At 44.3% G+C, this 20,734-nt stretch overlaps 1 protein-coding gene across 2 annotated transcripts in view; it reads left to right on the top strand.

Moving 5' to 3' along the window:
• Nucleotides 1-19,526, top strand: part of SCML4 (Scm polycomb group protein like 4) — a 552,972-nt gene extending 533,446 nt beyond the window's left edge. For both annotated transcript variants that reach the window (XM_085611210.1, XM_085611211.1), the window contains 2 exons: nt 13,111-13,256; nt 17,950-19,526. In XM_085611210.1, coding sequence (XP_085467336.1) covers nt 13,111-13,256; nt 17,950-18,075 — 272 coding nt within the window. In that variant the 3' untranslated portion in view covers nt 18,076-19,526. The remainder of the gene's footprint in view (nt 1-13,110; nt 13,257-17,949) is intronic.
• The last annotated feature ends 1,208 nt before the right edge of the window (nt 19,527-20,734 follow it).

Below are 20,734 nucleotides of genomic sequence, written 5' to 3' on the forward strand. Positions count from 1 at the left end.
AAGCCACTTTTACCTACATTCGATATGTATAGTTTTCATCAGGTGTGCCTGCTCTAAAAACCGCATGAAAAAGAAACACCACACCCTCCTAGTTACCATAACAATTTCAATATAGGCTCGACAAATGCACACCGTTGTTGATTAAAAAAAAAAAAAAAAGAATGAGGCGCAAAAGCTAATCCTTGTTGACCTTCATAAAGTCCATACTTCAGAACTGCGAAGAACAGGAGTCGGGGGGGAAGAAACCTGCACACGCTCCTGCACACACTGAACAGAGAAATTGTGCGGTATTGTGTCGTGTATTCATCGGAATGAGATGTTGTCACGAACAATAATAGGTCTAGGGATCACATCTCGGTCAATCAGGGCCTTGAAGATTTAGACCATTTGTATTGCACTAGCTGTCGTTTTTGTGTGTCTTCCAGCTTCACTACACAAGAATTAAACATGTTTTACTCGCATACAATATTAAAGAATACTATCTTGGGAATTCGTGTGTGCATTATAGTTGCTTTGCACAAAATAACACATGAAGAGCTGTGCCTCCCATGTTCCTTAAAAGTTGTCTGTGCTTCGGGGCAGGACAGGTTTAAGTGGGTTTTCTAGGCCATGGACCTATCATTGTACAGACCTGCACTGACGTCATTGAGCAGTAGCGGCTGCTACTGGTCCTGGGTTATTGGGGTGGCCGAAGGACGGAACAAAAAATTACCTGGAACGACCGGCTCACCGGCTGTCCGGCTGCTGCCTCTCCTGAGTCCTCCAAGTCAACTTCCTGCCGACTCCCAGCAACAGGAAGCACCAGGCATACATGCACCGCTGAGCCAATACCAATGCTGCAATGCAGAGTTGTGATTGGTCTGAGCGCCATGGATCGGCGCTCAGACTGCATCAGGGAGCCTATGCATGTTTCTGACCAGGCTGTGTAATGCAGCCTGGTAGGAACATGCAAAGTGCACATGGACTGTTTGGTCGGCCCAAGAGAGCCGGCCAAACAGTTCACGCTCACTTTGGGTGTGCACAGCACTGCTCCCCTGCTCTGGTGAGCCCCGTCCCGCCCGAGAGCCACTGACAGCTATAGGAAACATAACATGATAATAACAATAGTTATTATCACGTTATTTTTCTTTTTGTTCAGTAGGGCGATGCTTCTCCGCCTTAGCGGAGGAGTCGCCACTGTATGGTACATTTGTGACCAATCCTTGGTCTTACTGGAGAGAGACCAATGATTGGATAAGCATTTAATATGAACACTGTTATGTCCCACTGACTCGCATTGCCTTCAGTTGCGGCTGGCATGACTTGCGGGTGGGGGGTGAGGGCGGGGGGTCACGTGGGAGATCGCGCAAGGGGGTGGGGGGAAGTTAATTGTTTTTTTTAACTTACCTTTCTGGGTCCCACGCTGTCTGAGCTCCTGGCTGGGTCCCGCGAACAGGAATCAGGCAGTCTCCCTCCCCTCCCCTAAGCCAATCACAACGCTGCAATGGCAGCATTGTGATTGGCTGGGACGCCGACTGCACAGACGTCTGTGGGGAGGCCATTTCCTCCATGTAGGCTGCATGCAGCCTACATGGAGAAAATGGAGAGTGCGGATGACTGGTTTGGTCAGCCCCAGAGGGCCGACAAAACAGTCAGTGCCCGCAACATTGGGCTAGCCACTCCTCCCCTGCCCTCAGCAGACCGGTCCACCCACCCGCCCCCAACCAAACCCTTCTTCTGCTTTCTCGCAGAGCGACAAGCAGAAACATAAAATGGTATTTATACCATTTTATGTTTCTGCTTCTCGCAGTGCGAGAAAGCAGTGGGGCGACGCTCCTCCGCCCACATGGAAGAGCCACCCCTGACTGCCTTCAGCATCAGCTCCAGAGCTCTCAATCGTGCCCCATTATGAATGCCCTCCCTCAGTCAGAACTCACATAAAAATGTGGCTCAGCTCACATGTGCCATACAAGCACTGAAAGCCCCATAGCTCAGCCTTTTAGAGCCGGTCACCTCTAGGCTTTGCCAATACTTAGTAAATACATTTCCAATTACAATATAGAATTGAACTAAACCAAAGAGAGCTTACAAATGTTAAACAATTCAAAGTCTTTACTTATGTAAAATATGCAATGTATATAGAGTAATATATTCCTAAGACCATTGGCAAAACCAATAGGTCCCAAAGTGAGGCGTATTGGCTTTCACAAAACTTGTTGTTTATAGCTCTAGAGAGGGCCTCTCCCATTTCAGCTTTCCTGAATGTGTGCATTGTACTGAAGTATAGATATTACAGATGGGCCCATTGTGATCGGCAAAGCAGCATGAAGTTCCTGTTATGTAAATCAGTTCCATTCCTCCAACTGGCCTCAAGGGGTCAGTCTCAACCACCCGACGAGCCACAGAGCAAACTAGAAAACGGGTCTCTCACAGCATTATCCCACCTGTCAGCCTGTCAGCAATACAACTATATGACTTTTGAAAACAAAGTCACTAGCACATCATGAAATCCATGGGTGGGCCAAATACGATATTGGAATCTTTTTAAAGACACAACGCAACCTAAACGCAGATGTGCTCTGACATTCTATGTCTCAAGCACATATCTTATTGCCTTGAAGATGGCAGGGGTTATGTTTAATTGCAAAGTGGGCATGGACATTGATTCCCCTAAAATGTCAGCTGTAGCGGAAGAGACATCATGTGACCTTTGACTCTAAATGTTGCCAGGAAGTGGTGTCCCATGACGTTAACCCTGAAGACACCGCAGTAAAAGATATCACTGAAGTTCTCTAATAACTGCATGATTAGTATACCACAACACAGAAACATGAATGTAGGAAGCTTGCTCTTTAGACAGTGGACCAAAATGAGGTACACTGTGTAAAGAGTCCAGGCAAATCCCAATTGACTGACAGATGTACAAATGATAACCCAAATGCCCTCTTTTGTGATAGTGTGGGAGAGCAGTTAGGCTTAACAGAGGGTAGTGCTAAGCATTTATTGCACACACAAAGGCAGTAAGTAAGACACACACTCAATAAAGAAATCTGACACCAATTTATAAAAACAACACAGATTTTTATATGAATTTAGATACCAAGATCATCGGAATTGGGTAAGTACTTTTCAAGTTAGGAATTTTTTAAGGTTTCAAATGTTAACACCTTGTGCAATTTCTGGAGCGGTAATGTTATCCTATGGGGGGAAAACATATACTGCATTTGGACATGTGTCTGCGACTTACGGGCCCCTTCTCCTGGACTTAATGTGACAATGGGGCAAGTTTGAAGGCAACACCAACAGGTCACCTCAGGTGGCACTGGGGTGGCTGGGTGGACAAGTGTGTTTCAGCATCGGGTGCCCTGACTTCAATGGGGGATGGTTTGGTTGAGAAGAGGCTGCCAGCGGGAACTGGGGTGCCAGTCCGGGTGAACACACAGGGGGGCTCGGTCCTTGAGATGCTGGGGCATGTAGGGACACCATTGGTCCATTTGTCCTCAGGCTGTGGGGCTCTGGGGCTCTGGGGCAGAGGTGCTTTTAGGCGTCAGGTTTGTGCTGTGGGAGACACTTGTGGTTGAGGGGGCCTGCACAAAGAGGCTGCAGGTGGCTCTGGGAATCCAATTTGGGCAAACCAAGAGTTGGCTCAGCCTTTGAGAGTCTCAGGACCCCGTTGACACCATCACCTCCCACGGACTCAGGCTGTGGGGCGTGGGTGCAGAAGTTCTTTGAGGTGTCGGCGGTCGGACGCTCACTCTTTGTCTTGGTTCTGCAGAAAAGGTGCAAACAGGATAGCTGGGCCACTCTAGATGTGGGTCTCACTGTCCCTGAAGTCCCTCGACATATAGATCAGTCTTCCTTGGTGTTGGGGTCTGGGCTGGGCACAAAAAGGCATGGTTGTTGTGGAGCTCCGGTACCCCAGGTATTGGTACTGTGCAGCTCAGGTCAGTCCTGGTATCCCCACACTTGAAGGGAGGCAGATCTGACCTGTGGGAGAAAGGTCACCTCTTCCTGGGTGGCTGCAGCGTTGGTAGTCCCAGTAAGTGGCAGTACGGTGAACCAGACCATACTTCTTTGGTGCCTGAGACTGCAAGGGAGGAACTCCTCTACTCCAAGGGAGTTCTCTGGTAATTTGTGAAGCACTAGCAGCCCTCTGGTGTTCCTGAAATCTGCATAGCGGCAGGATGACTCGGCTTCTTCCACGAGGGTCAGGGGCAGCAAACAGGCTCGCAGGGTTGGTGCCAAGTCAGTCATTTCTCCTCTGTTCTTGTGTAATCACTAATATTTGTCCAAACTGAGGTCCTGGCATCAGGGGTGCCATCTAAATACTGAATTTATGGGCTTTACAGGGAGTGTCAGTTAGAAGCCGATTACCTACCTACCTTTTAGGGTGATTACACCCTCTATTTGACCACTTCCTGTGGTAAGAGGTCATAACCCTAACCCAGAAGACCGTGGGGCATATCAGCAAGCAGGCGATAAAAAATTATCGCCGCTTTTGCGTCCGTTTTCTTACGAAAAGCGGCGATAATTTTATCGCCTTATCAGCAAGGTCACTATATCGCGTGAAACCTTGCCTTATCACCATTTCCCTTAACGCCCATCTTTGCATCTCTAATGAGATGCAAAGTGTGCGTTCCTCCCTAGGATAACAGGAGAAATGTCGCTAAGCGACATTTCTCCTATTATCAAGCCTCACGCAAAGCAGCATAGCGACAAGAAAAGTAGTGATAACCTCTGTTATCGCTACTTTCCTTACGTCTGCTTTGAAACTGACTTAGCCATGATATCCTATGGAAGGTGGATATCATGGCTAAGTATGTGAGGCCCTATCAGCAAACTATCGCCAAAAGATGTGTAATTATCGCTGTATTTCCAGCGACAATCGCACATTTGGCAGCTTGCGCTCTGAATTTTATCGCTTTAGAGATAAGCGTTGCTAATAGCACGCTATCTCCGCGATAAAATTCAGAGTTGGCCGGCGATAATTATCCTCATGCTAAGAGCGCTGAGCGATAATTATCGCCGGTTTTTGCCGATATGCCCCCGTATTCCTCCAAAACCCCAGATGATGGAATTTTCCTAGTCGTGTTCACTTCAGGTAGCCCATCTTGGGGGTGGTACTAGCCTGAGGGTGAACACAATACCTGACTAGTTAATTTCCACACCTGTTTGGGTGCCACATGGATCCTGGGAAGGTGGTGGCATTTCCCCTGTCTGGGAAAAGCCAGGCTTGCATATCACGGGCGGTGGAGGCCTTTGAAGCCTCCTGCAAAATTGATATGTAGATTACCAGTCATCCTGCTTGGAGGAAGTGACAACACCTCTTACGAGAGCAGGCATTGTTTCCAACCTCAGAGAGCATGGACACTCACCTCCAGGGGTCAGAAAGGCATCTGTGGTGGCAGGCTGGACAGGACCAGTCAGCAAACACACCAGAGGTCGGTAGGTTTTCAGGGGGTACCTCTAAGGTACCCTCTGGGTGCATGTATTAAGAAGTCCATCACTGGAATCAGAGTAGGTTTATTTATACAAGATGTTTTATACCAAACACCATAGGTTTCAGTGAACTCATTATGTAGATGGGAAAGTCGTCTTGACCAGTGCCCAGTACATACCTTAAGATAGCTTTTCTGTTCACTTGTACTGTCGGTAAATGAACTGGCCAGTTCCAGGGGGAACTCTGATTTAGCACCAGCACTGACGCCACTCACCTGCCTGAGCTAGAACGGCGCATTCTTGACGGGGCACCCACGCTGTTTGTCTCCCCCGCTGCCCTGACGACATCGAGGGCCGCGGTGGGGGGAGACTACAGCTCCCGTGAGCCTCCACTGCCACGCCCCCTTCCAGGAGATTGCGCGCCCGGAGGCGCCTTAAAATCGGCGGCTCCCTCGGTGGAGCGGGGGAACTCTGATTTAGCACCAGCACTGACGCCACTCACCTGCCTGAGCTAGAACGGCGCATTCTTGACGGGGCACCCACGCTGTTTGTCTCCCCCGCTGCCCTGACGACATCGAGGGCCGCGGTGGGGGGAGACTACAGCTCCCGTGAGCCTCCACTGCCACGCCCCCTTCCAGGAGATTGCGCGCCCGGAGGCGCTTTAAAATCGGCGGCTCCCTCCGCGACGCGGGACGCGCGCGGGCGGCGCCGGGCTGAGCCCGGGCAGAGGGCGGGCCGTCTGGGGCCGTCCGGGGTCGCTGGAGGTCGGGCCGGGCAATCCCTCTTGGCCCATTTCATGTTGGTGCCCAATCGGAAGTCATCGCCAAGTTCGTGAGTAAAGCACACGCTGTGCATGGGATTTAACTTTCTATTGCTGCCTAGTACACTCAAAATACTTATCGGAAAATGGGGAAAAAAGCCCCACCTGCGCATAAACCGAGTCGTAAGCAACTAACATCTCCCTCAACTGTTATTGCTCCCACCCAGCTGCCTAGTTTGACCGCAATTGATAAAATGCTGCAGAGGACGATTGGCGTTGTGGCTTCTGCCATCCAAAACACCGAAAGACGCCTCTCGCTCCCACCAAGCACGCAATTACCTTTGCTGCAGGACAATACATTGGATTCCCTGGTGGCCACATCGGACATAACCTCCTATGCGGGGCTACCAGGCACCAATTTAAATGCGAATTGTATAATCCTGGACAGTGTATCCCCTAATCATCGCACCATGGAAAATAGACTATCACAAACACCGTCCATGTCACGATTAAGTGTTAATAGAATTACTGATACTTCCCTAACTAATGAGCAGGAAGGGATAGAACTATGCTTAGACACGGACGTATCAACCACAGACAAAGAAAAAAGTGATAGTACACCAGCACGAACTAGGGGTCAAAAAGCAAGAAAACAAAAAGCAAAGCGGAAACAGAAACACCTAGAGTCACTAGCAGACAAACGTAGAGATAATGGTGGACGCCCTCAATTGAGTAGGCCTCTTTCTCCTGTAGCACAAAACCATATCCAAAGTGAGGTGCACTCGGGCAAAAATAACGAACAAAGCTCATTAAATAATGCAATGCTGGGCAATGAAGATTTTTGGGGGAGACTGGAGACCTTAATAACTACTCTATTAGGACCTTTTAGCCAACAAATCCTTAACATTGACAAGAGGTTGAAGGCATTAGATGACCATGTGTTGAAATTAGGCACAGGGTGTAACTCTACAATTTCATCACACCATGTTGCATCTAACACTAATATACAAAAATCACAACACATTATGGCCAACAAGAAAAGTGCAGTGGAGACCAATGCCACTCCCTCTACATCTAAACTGAGTAGAAATAAAGGTCAACCAAACACAGAATGCTTAGCCAAACAAGCATTAGACACCAAAACAGCTACAACAGTTAGTTCGGGAGGAAGGGAGAAACCTACTGACACAAATAATAGGTCAGTAACGAGGCAAGTGCAGGATGCTAACCAAAACCACCTAGCAGATAAGCCCGACATAATTGAAGTGACTAATAAAAGAAAGATCCCGGCCCGCATTAGTTTGCCCCCAGATTGCGGACCATATGTTCTGATTTTAGCCAATGTCCCAAAATTGGAGGAAACCAAAGAGGAAAATTACACAAGCCTAAGAAATAGAACACTCCATTGGCTTTCTGCAAACTGTAATTTCCCTATGGAAGGAGTAGGAGAAATCATCCATACACAGAGAGTAGGGTGGGTGGGCCCATTGAGGAAAAATTTTGAAGGAGATTGCATCATTATAAATTTTAGATCTCCACAATGGGTGCAATCCACACTCTCAAAAGCCCCACCGCCCTCACCCTGGGAATTTAACACTACTCTGCTTCCCCTTGGGTACTTTTATAGACATTTAATCAACCTTCATTCTAACCCTGGGATTAACTTTTTAACAGATCAACCGGGCATGAATCGTAACATTGCTAATGGCTATGAACACCCTCACCAAGAGTTTAATACTAATTTTAGGAACGGTTGTTCATTAGGCCATCGGATTATACCCCCACCATATCAACCCCCATATTTACCTCTTCCCACCCCCTCCTATCCTAATCCAAGGGAGAGACCTTATGTAAGGCCTAAACAAAATTTTTACACGCCCCAGAACGAGCCAAGGTATATATACAATATACCAACGCACAATCGTTTTGAACATGTTCTCTCCAACCTGGAATGTCAAGACTGACTGGGGAAAAGAAATAGGGGGAGTGAGGTTGCACAAATTATTGCTAAGGAAAATCCCTCAGATGTACAACGCAATGAGACTGCGACAATGGTACCACGCACTGTTTTGACTATGTCCCCAATTACACTTGAGAACATAACTACTCCATCAATACAACCTAAGCAGTCTAGTGGCTATAATACTTCTTGTGCCCTAAAACGCTCCAAATTGTCTATCCTTAGTTGGAACGTTGCTGGGTTGGAACCAAGATTGCTTGACCCTCAATGGATCAAGCTATTGGATAACAAAGATATTGTTATGTTCCAGGAGACATGGGCTGTCAGCAACTTATTTATTGAGGGTTACCATTGTTTTAGTATAACCTCAAAGAAGCCTATTTTTGGCCGCGCAGTAGGAGGATTATTTATAGGTGTCAGTATATTGGTGGGAGGCACCATTAAGGACTTATCAGAAGGAAATCCGAACATTCAGGTCCTTGAGTTGAAGTTTAAACTAAAACCCAGGATTTTTATAATTAATTTTTATAATAACGATTTTTACTCCACACCCAACACAAACTATATAGCCCTCTCTAAGACTCTAAGAAAACTGGAAATAAACTTGGAATCAGAGGGAGGGACAGGGATTTTAATCGCTGGAGATTTTAATGCTAAATTATCAAAGAAGTCTTGGACCGAGGACATTAATAAAATCACGGACCAAGCTGAAAAAAGGGGGCTTGAAATAGCAAAATTATTGAATGAACACAACCTTGAGAATGCCATGGAAGTATCTTTAACATCTGACATGGACTATGTCCCCACGTTTAGGGGGCGCGATTGTTGCTCTACCATTGATTTTATCTTTATGTCCCCCGATTTGCTGGACCGTGTATTGGAATCTAAGGTGATAAAAACATCTTTTGGTGATCATAACCCCCTCACAGTTTCTTTGCACTTAGGCTCCCGCCCTGTATATCTGAAATCCATCGGTGCAAGAGACATTACACCATCAGGTGACGGTCTGCGGCTGAAATGGAGGGGGATTGACAGCGGAGCTATTTTAGAAAATGTGCAGAACAATCATGTTGAACTAATTAATTCTTGTCTATTTCCAAATGGAGATAATAATAGAATAATCTCTGACTTTGGCAAATTGTGTCTAGTGATCAAAAAATTGTTGTTAGTCCCACTACCAAAAATAGTGAAAGAACCGAGATGGTTTGATTCGACCTGTTCTAAGGCAAACAGGGATCTACGTAAAGCATTGTCTACTAATCCAAGGTGTATATTGGAGGTACAGATGGCCAGGAAGAATTACAAGCTAAAAACTACTGAAAGGAAGGCCGCGCTGCTGGTAGAACAGTGGGAAGCATTGGTCGCGAGTGCAAATTTGAAGAGCAGCGGCCCCTTCTGGTCAGCCGTTAGGAAGACGCGTGATATGGGGAAACAACTGTCCCCAATTAGCTGCAACATTTCTAGTAGTAGCTGGGAGGCCCATTTTGCTAAAATATATGCTACCCCCTCTAAGGAAGTAATTATTCCTTTTATGAGGGTGACATGCAATCTCAAGATTGACCTCCCCGAGATAGTCACAGCCATTAAAGAAAGCCTTGGTAACAAGGCCCCTGGCCCCGATGGGCTTCCTATAGATATTATTAAGTATAACACGGATTTATGGGCACCAATTCTCCTTAACGTTTTCAACAGTCTACCTATGGCGCCAATGCCTGATACTTGGGCGACTAGCACCATAGTTCCCATTTTTAAGAAGGGAGATAGGTCAGACCCAGCCAACTATCGTCCAATCTCGCTACTGGACAATACCTTAAAAATCCTTGGACGAGTTATCTACAATAGGATGATAGAGTGGACTGAAGACACTGACCTATTGGATCCGTGTCAGCTGGGATTCAGGAGTGGCGTAGGCACAGTGGAGCAATGCTTAAATTTGAAATTGATTATCGATAAGTACAATGTTGCCCGCTCTAGTCCAATTTACCTTGCATTTATGGATCTTTCATCTGCATTCGATCTAGTTAACAGATCCAAATTATGGCTCATGCTTTCTGACTATGGTCTGGACGCAAGTCTTGTTAATTTTTTGGCCTACCTCCACACGGACCTTAAAGCACAAGTTAGGATCGGGTCTGGTGGCGATGTGTCCGGACCCATAAAAATAGGTAGGGGGGTGAGGCAGGGGTGCGTTTTGGCACCCCTGCTATTTATTATCTATATTAATGGTCTTGCCAAAGCCCTGAGACAAGTGACAAGAGATGTACCAATTATCCAGGGGAATCAACTACCAGTTTTATTATACGCAGATGATGCGGTCATTATGGGCCGCACCCCTAATGCTCTTCGTTCGCTCATTAGAGCATTCGTCCAGCATATGGAGGCACTCGATCTGCGTGTGAATTTTAAAAAATCTTTTATCATGTCTAGCGGACCCGGGAAAAGGAAGCTCAATACGATAAACGTAGGCTCGGACAAATTAGAATCCGTAACCTCCTTCCCATACCTAGGAATGGTTTTCGCTGCGAACGGCTCATGGAGTGGGCATGCTGCCCACGCCTTGGGCAAGTTCTCGAAAGCCACCAATTCTATATTGAGCCTCCAACGCCCGAAGAAAATAGGTGCCACTAGGGCTATTTTAAAATTTTTTAAATTACAGTGCATTCCTGTGGCAACATATGGGGCTGAGGTCTGGGGTTCAGGGAGAAATTCAGGGATTCAACGGGAGGAAAATCGTTTCTGTAGAAAAATATTGGGTGCTCCCTTTTCAGCCTCTGAATTCATTTGCCACAAAGAACTAAATCTCCCCTTTGTATGCGATTTTATCAGAGCCAGACCAGCCCTATTTTGGATTAGGATTTGGACAAATAACTTTGCGACCTTAACCAAAAGTATTATACTGGACTGCCTAAAATGTGATCACTATATGTCCATACCCTGGTTAGCTGAGGTCTCTAAAACCTTATGTGCAGTGGATAAAGGCAATCTTTTCTCAGAACCCACAGAAATTGAGATGAATGATAAAGTCATAGTCAAACAAGCACTTTATGCACTTTTTAACTCAGAAAGACTGGGGAAGGAACTATCTAAATTTTCTGTTGCTACATACATGGGGTATGACTTGTGTAGACACCCACTACCATCTTATTTAACTCTCCCCATGTCCAATTGGGAACGATCGCTGCTCTTTCGTTTAAGGGCAGGTTCTGTAAAAACTTTGTTGGCTTTCCCTTTGGGGTATCATCACACAGTAGAATATAATCCTTGCCCATGTGATGGAATTAGCAAACAGAATGACATCCATTTCTTATTCTTCTGTAAATTTTATCAAAAATATATTAACTGGTTTTTAACTCCCTATTTTAGGAAATTAAGACCTCTTACACTGGGGGAATCATGCTCACTTTTATTTTCCCTGGATACTGATGAATTAATTTTTCGCACCAGCACTTTTCTGAGATTAATTGTACACGCACGTAAAACGATGGAAAATCCCTGAGAATTATTTATGTTAGTTGTATATTTGCAAATGAATTACTGTGATTGTGGTGTTTTTATGGATCATATTATTGTACAAATGTGTTGTTTTTCTTTGTTGTACTTTTATGGATTTTACGAAATTCGAATAAAGGTCTTTTGAATTGAATTGAACTGGCCAGCACAAGAGCATATCTGCTCATGCTTATATGTCCTCACATGTAATATAATGCACCCTGCCTTAGGGCTGTAAGCCCTGCTGTAATGCTAACTTACAGATATTACATGCAGTGTTAGGGAGCATGGCACACAGGGTGTGTGCCAAGTCGTGTTTCCACTTTTTAGAGCACCTTGTCACACAGCCTGGTTGTCAGTCTGCATGGGTTTGGTGCTGGGTCCCTTAGAGTGGCACAAGATAGGCTGCAGTTCTTAGGGACCCTCTTTAGTATCTATGCCCTAGGTACCAGGGATACCACTTACTAGGGTCTTCTAGAGGTTTTAAAGGACTCCCATATACTCACTGACACTCAGTCTAATTTATTATCACTCACCAACTCCCACTCACTACCTGTCACTGACTCTCACATACTTTCACTCTCACACACCATGCTCACACATACAGACATATGCTCACAAACACACACTCTTTTGCACATAAACACACTCGTGCCCTCAAGCACACACACTACATACATTTAACCTCTTCAGTGCCCCGCCCTTTCCACGCCCTGTGCCGGGCGTTGAATTAGCGGGCGGGGTTCATGACGAGATAGTCTCGTCATGGGCACAGCGCAACCGCGCTCCATGACGAGACTATCTCGTCATGGGCACTGAAGGGGTTAAAAAAAATTTTTTACTTACAACATCTGCCACTGAGGGTCTCGTTCCAGCCCCTTGTGTTCCAATTGTTATTACACTAATAGTGAATAAAAAACTATTCTTCAGTGTTGGTGTAATACCAAATGAGCAGAATATTAGGGTGGAGCACAATGCCCATAAGGGTGAGCTACCTCCCTCTTCTTGGCACTGATTTGCTACCTCTGAGGCCAGGGGTCGTAATGACAGTGCCCGGAGTCACAAGGGGCGAGCCAGGGGGCACAGCTGCGACCCCAGGCGACTCCTAAATGGTATCCATGAAAATGGGATGCTTGTATGGTGCAAGGACTAACAAAAGCACAGTATAAAACCACCCTTTCTCTTGAGGCAGTGGAATGACCTTTACTAGGCCTTTACACAGTATTGCGAAGCCCAGCATCATGTTTTGGTGCTTGGTACATAGCAGTTGTTTGCATGTCCTCATCTGTGAAGCTTCCTTCAGAATAAAATACCCTACAGTTTAATCCACAGTAACAACATGCATGTGATGCTTTAAAGTGCTGGTGGTTCTTGCAACAGTGTCAATACAAAGTCTATACAGAAGCCCTTAAAGGTTTGAGAAGTACATAAGGTGTGTCTTTTTTTAACTCTCTGCCATTTGTATTTTTTAATTATTCATCAGCCTCGAGTCCTTCACCCGAACGACAAGAAACGACTCGGCCATCAAAGAAGGACCCCTCCACCTGGACCGTAGAGGATGTGGTTTGGTTCGTGAAGGATGCTGACCCCCATGCCTTAGGACCTCATGTGGAGCTTTTCAGAAAACATGTATGTACCGTAGGAGCAAACACATGACGCTGATTAAGTATCTGAGTGCATTATCCATGCAACTAACGTCACCGCCAAGCGCACACAGCCTAATAATGTTCTCTGGTGTGAAACCCCTCATCATTTTGAAAAACAATGTCCAGTCGAGGCCCGTGCAGGTAACAGGGGTGGGGCGGTGGGGCGGGTGGGGGGGGAATTTCAACAGACGATGACGAGGGAAAATTATTTATTTAATTTTCCCTCAACATCATCCCTAGAAATAACCTCCCACCCGGCACCACCGCTGTTGCCTGCACGGTCCGCGGCTGACAATGTCAACCCGTAATCGCGAGCAGGTCGGTAACAGTACTTGTCCTCCCAATCAAACAGTGGCGTAACACAAAATGCCCCCCCCCCCATTGCATGTGATGAGAAAGCCCCTGATTTCTCATATTGCACAGATATTCACTGGCCTGGGGCTGAGGAGGAGCTCTTTTAAGGGTTGGGGCAGTGGCGCAGCACAAGGGGGGCCACAGGTGCGATTGCCCCAGGCACAAAATTCTTAGGGGCATTTTTAGGGGCGCTACATTTTAATAAGGGTGCAAAGTTTTAAAAGAAAAGTGGAAGGATACACTGGCAACCCACGCTGCGCCATTGGTTGGGGGCTCCCTTGCTCCATAGGGGCTGCAAGGACCTGTGCTATGCCCCTGCAATCTGGTTAACAAGAATCTAGGGAGCATAGGGTCTCTGGAGATTTTTACAAGTATACTTCACCTGCTAAATAATAACAAAACCACTTATAAAGCTCCTGGTTACACCGACTGGTGTGTCCCGAAGCTGGACGCCACTCTCCAGAAAGGCTGGAAGGAAAGAGGTGCTATAGAACAGAGTCGTGATGTACGCAAACCTCACAGCTGAAAGAGCCAGGTTTTCAATCTTTTCCGGGCAGTGCTTAATTTGAGCCGGAGCTTTCCGGTGCTGAGCACCGGCACTTAATTGGTTTTCGGTGCTCGGCACCGGCACCTAATTGTCAACACCGCACATAGGGCAGTCTACCACAAGGTGGCGCTGCTCATGTAATTTAGAGATGAGCAGTATAACAGTTGTTTAGGAAAACAATGTACATAAAAAAATTACTAATACCTGCCTCCCCAGCCATTTCTTTAGCTTTGGGGACCTGGAATAATCTGAGCTGTCACATTTACATGCATGAGAGATGGAAAGAAGTTGTTTTGGCACAAGTGACAGGGGCAATGGGTGGTGCAAGCTGCAGTGGCCTCCCGGTCAGAGCCCTGGCACTTAATATTTTACAAATTAAGCACTGTTTCCGGGAAATAGTTTTAGATGGCTCAGTTCGGAGAAAGAGGGTTAATGCGTTCCTGCTAAAGGCAGGCAAAATGTAAAAACACATAGAAACAGCAAAACGTATGCATGAATCATTACAGAAATACTGATGCCCACCGGTTATTCCGCTTCTTCTCGAACCTGGGGATAATTTCCTTACTCCTAGTTACCGATGGCCATGGTATCAGTGATTATGGAGTTTGACAATTGCTGCCCAAGTACCTGGCCACTTGTAATCGGCCTCAAAGTTTGATGAAACTGATGCTGTATTGTGAAAAGTGTTTATTACCTGCTATCACCATTAAAACATTATCTGATAAGTGACATGGCGTTTTCCAGGAAAGAACTCCCTTTATCAATCTCCTCCCTCTCCCACCGTTCGAGCTAATTTTACTCAGTCACTGATCCATTTGGGAAATCATCAGGAACAGGATAAGAGCATTGCCAGGTAAAGCACAGCCATCTTTGACTGCTGCACACATCCGCATCAGTCAGCTACTGCCAATGCATTGCCTTGTATTGTGTGTGGCCCATGGTAGCATAGTGTTGTATCCATCTTCCATTCCCATAGCATAGATCCCTTTACTGACACAAATATTAAACATCTGTGCCCTCTGATCTTGTTTTGTGCTCTTAAGAACAGTTCTTCAACCTTTGCAGTCCTTTCATATGTGTCCAAAATATGTCTGATATTTCTGGATAGAAATTATATCAGCAGTAGCTTGCTTGCTTGTCCATTTTCATGGTTTCAAGATTGAGGCTGCAGTGTTTACAATAGGCCAGCCCTGTGGTAATATAAGAATTTCAAAATCCACGGTCCTTTGCAGGCATTTTGAGACAATCCATCCAATTTGTTTGGCTCCAGCTGTAGATTTTTTTTATTTGGGACCGATTCACAGAACTATCTTAAGACAAAATCCTAAATTTACTACTTTTGGTATTCACAGAAGGCATTTAGTAGTAGTAAAGTTAGGATTTTGTCTTAAGTTTGACTTAAGACAGACTTAGGACAGACTTAAGACAGACTTAAGACAAAATCCTAACTTTACTACTACTAAATGCCTTCTGTGAATACCAAAAGTAGTAAATTTAGGATTTTGGCTTAAGTTAGTTCTGTGAATCGGCCCCTGTATGTTTAACTTCTGATATGGGCTGAGGTCAGTAAACCACACACGTGTCCCATGTTCTCTGTGAAAACGGTAAATGTTTGCCATCTTTGTGCAGCTCCCAGTAATGTAGTCCTATCTTGTCACTGGAAGAATGCTAAATTACTACTGGTATTAGTCAAAGTATTATTAACTCACTCCATGCCCATCAGAGGTATTAGTGTAGGGTAGCTCACCCCCCTGAGACGGAATCACTTCCGAACACTAGGGAGCAGCATATTTCATAAACCTAGGGACTTATTTATAGATTGGAGGATTGGATACTCCGTCACAAATGTGACATATTTCCCGTTCCCTGGATTACAAGTGGATTGTAGCCTAGGGTACCTGTAAATACCCGCCACGTTTTGACGGAGTATTCCAACAGCCAAACTCTAAATAAAGTCCATATTTTCTTAAAACCAGTTGAATGATACTCTGAGTTCTGTCATCTTTTTTAGCAGAATCCAAATCTATGCTGATTAAAAATATCACTAATTTAGACAACATGATTGGTAAATGCAATCAACACAAAAATGGCATTTCAAGTGTAAATTAGCTTCAAACACTTGTGTCTGTAGTAAAATGTGAGTTGATTATTTTAATCCTGTAGCTAAAGCAGATATTGTTATCTTATTGGCATTGGTGTAGTACACAATCTGCTGCTGGTAGGACACTGCTGTGGTGTTCATGCCTAATCTAACAATTGCGGATACAGGAGATGTATGCCTTAGCGAAGGGCGGTTTGCAGTTCTTTGCACCTCTGCCTGAAGAGCTGGTTTCAGCTCATACCTATTGTCAGTCTTTCGGGAAGACATCTGGACCACAAGCCTCAAAAGGAAACTACACAATAATCAGGGAGATGACCTAGGACCACTGCTTGGACATTTGTGACCAAACAGCGAAGACCACTCTTGCTTTTTGTGGCTGGTGCTAGCGGACACTTGACCGCCCAGGAGGTCTTCCTGAGGTAGTGTTAGCAGAAGCTTTAGAATCCCCTTAAAGTAGACAAGGCTGAAATAGGTGGCAGTGGGTGGGGTTGGAAGGGAAGAAGAGATCATTAGCTTAAGAGCCCTCCGGTGTGAGCTTAATTTCTAGAACACAATGCACTCAAGGAAAATGTAGGTGTTATTAGACGCATGGACTACTTCACTTTGGATTAAAAGTGGGAGAAGGGCATTAGAATATTTTTACAGATTGGTTCAGGTCCACACACCACTAAATCCCTATTACAGAAACCTTGCTTTGCCCACTGGTAAGTCTGAACTTTCTTGGAATATGGAAGAAGACACTTCCCTGTCTGCTAAAATAACATCTCTTACTGCCTGCCAGGCAAACACAGCAGTATTCCTTGTCCCACAACTGTTAAGTGTAGTGTTATATATTTCATATAGTGCAAACCTAACTCCATGTTGCAGTGAAGAGCCTTACCAGTATGATTTATAAGTGAGCAGGAATAGCTTGGGGCTACTCAGTGCTGCTCACAAAATAGTATTGTGTGTTTGGGATTGACTAAAACCAGATTACAAAAAACACAGAATGTGATGAGGAGGGCATGGATAGCAACATATTACTGGAACATCACTGTTAATTTTTTATAAATTACACATATTTATAGTTAGAGGACGAGGCAGACACAGCAAATGTTTCCATAAGACCCCATTTTTGGTCACCTACCAAAACCGAAATCTGATCCCAAGTCTGCAATATCCGTTGCTAAATTTAGTACATTTGATAATGGCAATGCTCAAAAGCGGCTTCTCGAATTTGTAGGTAGGACGCAGGAGCATGGGTGTAATTACATTTCTATCTGTCCCACTGCTCCACTATCTAATAATAAGAAAAGATGGCTTCCAATTTTCAGTAGAATGTTTTTTAAGAAGGAAAAAGAGGGAAAAATGTTAAGTAAAATACCACTGCGGATTACATGTTTTGTTCTTTCACTTTGCCACACAGATAAACCATTCTTGGCGTGCACAACAATAAGATTAATACATTTAACAAATTACTTTTCATATAAAAGGCAATTTGATAGGGCAGTGAATGGTTTAGGAATAAGATTTTATATTTTACAATTGAATTTGCACGTGTATATGAACCCTCAGCTGGATAAAAAGAAAAGTAAATATATACGTATCGGTAAATATGGACTATTTATAATATCTGAGCATTTTAACTATTGTGATACTATTTTTACATATTGTCTTCTGTTTGCTTTTCTACAGGAAATTGATGGGAATGCCTTACTCCTTTTGAAGAGTGACATGATCATGAAGTATTTGGGCTTAAAACTGGGCCCTGCACTGAAACTCTGTTACCACATTGATAAGCTGAAACAAGTCAAGTTCTGAACTTTGACCTAAGTGTTACAAAATGCCATCTGAGATCAGAAGGGGGTAGGGCCAAGGTAACATGTTGCCTTATGGGAAATTGAGCCAACGACGTGCTATTCCCTCCTCTTAGCTTTCCAGATTGTTCCCAGGCCTTTGGTTTAATCCTTGTGCACTTTTTTTCGACTTTGTTCTTTCTTTTGTTTACTTTGAATTATCGGCTCCTGAATGTTAATATGGATGTTATTGTATATTATCTGATTTTTTAAGGGTTAGGATTGGTTGGGAAGAGGTGTGTGCAATAAGGAGGTGGGAGGAAATCCACAGGAAAAATGCAGTAAGGTTCACTTCACAACAAAGTGTAAATAGACGACATTGCCGTATTGTTACGCACTGTGCATTGTTCCCTGTTTATTCATTACTGAATCTGCAGGTCAAACCTGTTAGCAACATACAATAAATATCTCACCATACATTGCTCAGATTTAGCCAGAAACTATAATTTATTTAATGTAAAAGAATAACAATGGTTTCTGACCTCCCCCGCCCCGCCCCCCTTTCCAAACCTCCCCCAGGGTTCCACTAAAAGATGCAAGAATTCTTTAGAAATAGAGTGCAACTACAGGTTTTGTTTGTTTAGCCTGAAAAGTTGATCTGAAAACCAAGGGGGGTGGGGGGGCTGGCTAACTTCTCTGGCCTTTAAGCCAACTATTGCGCTCCCACGAGGAAATTCTAGTTGCCCAAAGCAAAATGGTTTCTACTCGATCCAGCTGCTGGTATATGGGTTTTTGAACATATTTTAAGGTGCTATGGAGAAAATTCTACTCTTATATTTTTTCTTGATTATAAAGTTCATTGTCAAAAATTCCCATATGCTGCAGCTGGATCCTGTAGAAATCATTTGCAAATGGACAAATGCAATTTCCACCAGGGCGAATACGTCATTTAGAAACTCCAACTCCCATAAAAGGAAATTATACAATGCATATATGTATATAGTTGTATATTTACAAGAGCACGTGCAGCTGTGGCCCCAGTTTTCTGTGTCGGCCGTGACTGGTCTGAGGAGCCCAGCATTTTGTCTGGTTCGATTTTCCTTCAGAACCCTTTTTATTGCTACAAATGGGTGAAATGGAAGAAAAGAACAATTTTGAAAGGGGGACATGCAGGAATGAAAGAACGTGAAATGCACCAAAACACTGGTAAGAGGGTGTCTAGATTGAACATTCGTGGCTATTCCTGTGGAACATTGTATTAAGTGCGTGCACTCCTTGGCTCTTTGGTCTGGACTGGTAACTAGTTCATGACAGAGAACTAACTCGGTTACTGAGACTCCCTCTGGATTTATGTGGACATGGTGGTCTCACCTACAAATATCATTGCAGAGAAATATAATTCTGTTGCCTTTTCAAGGTGTCAAAAATGGAAGCAAAGAGTATTTAGTGTTGTAATAAATAACATGTTAAACTGTTTTTTAAAGTCCCTTAATCCACAAGAAGGGACGAGAGCTGTCTGTCCGTATATACATAGACATTTATCAGTGTTGTGTTTTATTATTATTTTAACTGTGTTAAAAAAAAGGCCATCATGGCTTTATTTAAAGGTTCAGATGCTACCACTGCCTTGTAAGAGGACATTTTTATTTCACAGTTGTTATTTTAGAATTTCTCCATGAGATATAATTTGCTGGGAAGTTTGTTAAGCCATTCAGAAGCAACTTTCAGTATCTTTTCCTATGCTCTGTAAAACATAGTTGCAACTGTTCACATCTGGCACAATTCACTAAGAATTTTCTGTATCTTGTAGTATTCTTGACACAAAAAGTGAGCATAAGCTAGAGAAGCCATGACTTTCATCTAATATTTAGGAGTAAATGCGAGTGTAAGAGGAGGTCACATTTCGTCACAGCAAAATCTTTTTAAATTGGGCTCTTCAGTGTGTACTGAACTAGACATCTGCTGTAGAAAGCTGCTGCTTCCTGTTGTCACCAGCCGCACATATACCCTGCCAGGGTTGTATTAGTACACATGTAATACAAGCTGAGAAAATGTATACTGAATAACTTTAGCCGGCTGGCCAACCACCTATTCCCTCTCCCACACCTTCATACAAGGAGATGCCAAGTCAGTGCCCTGATGTCAGCCTCTCTGTTAATGTTGTGGACTGAAATTTCCCCTGGGAATTGAACATTTCATATTGCATGCCCTGAGTAGACATCATTAAAGTGTTATTTTGCATTTTGGGTTATATAACCTTGACATCCCAATTGTATGGCATCCATGAATTTGGTATATGCCCTATATCTCAGAGATCAAGAGTGCAAAATATTTGTACATAATTTGTGTACCGATCTGAAGATCAAGAGGGAACATAACACAACATAACATTCATAGCTATATTTTAAATACTTTCGGCATGTGACCGACCGTGCAGTGCAAAAATGTGCAGCTTCATGCACCCTCAAAGTTTTATAGAACACTCTGGATAGAGGGCCCGATTCACAGAACTAACTTAAGACAAAATCCTAAACTTACTACCATTTTGGTATTCACAGAAGGCACTTACTCATTTTGGTATTCACAGAAGGCACTTACTCATTTCGGTATTCACAGAAGTTAGGAGTCCTAACTTTAGGACTCCTTAAATGCCTTCTATGAATACCGAAAGTCTTAAAGTTAGG

This window comes from Triturus cristatus, chromosome 6, assembly GCF_964204655.1.
Source record: "Triturus cristatus chromosome 6, aTriCri1.1, whole genome shotgun sequence".
NCBI lineage: Eukaryota > Metazoa > Chordata > Amphibia > Caudata > Salamandridae > Triturus > Triturus cristatus.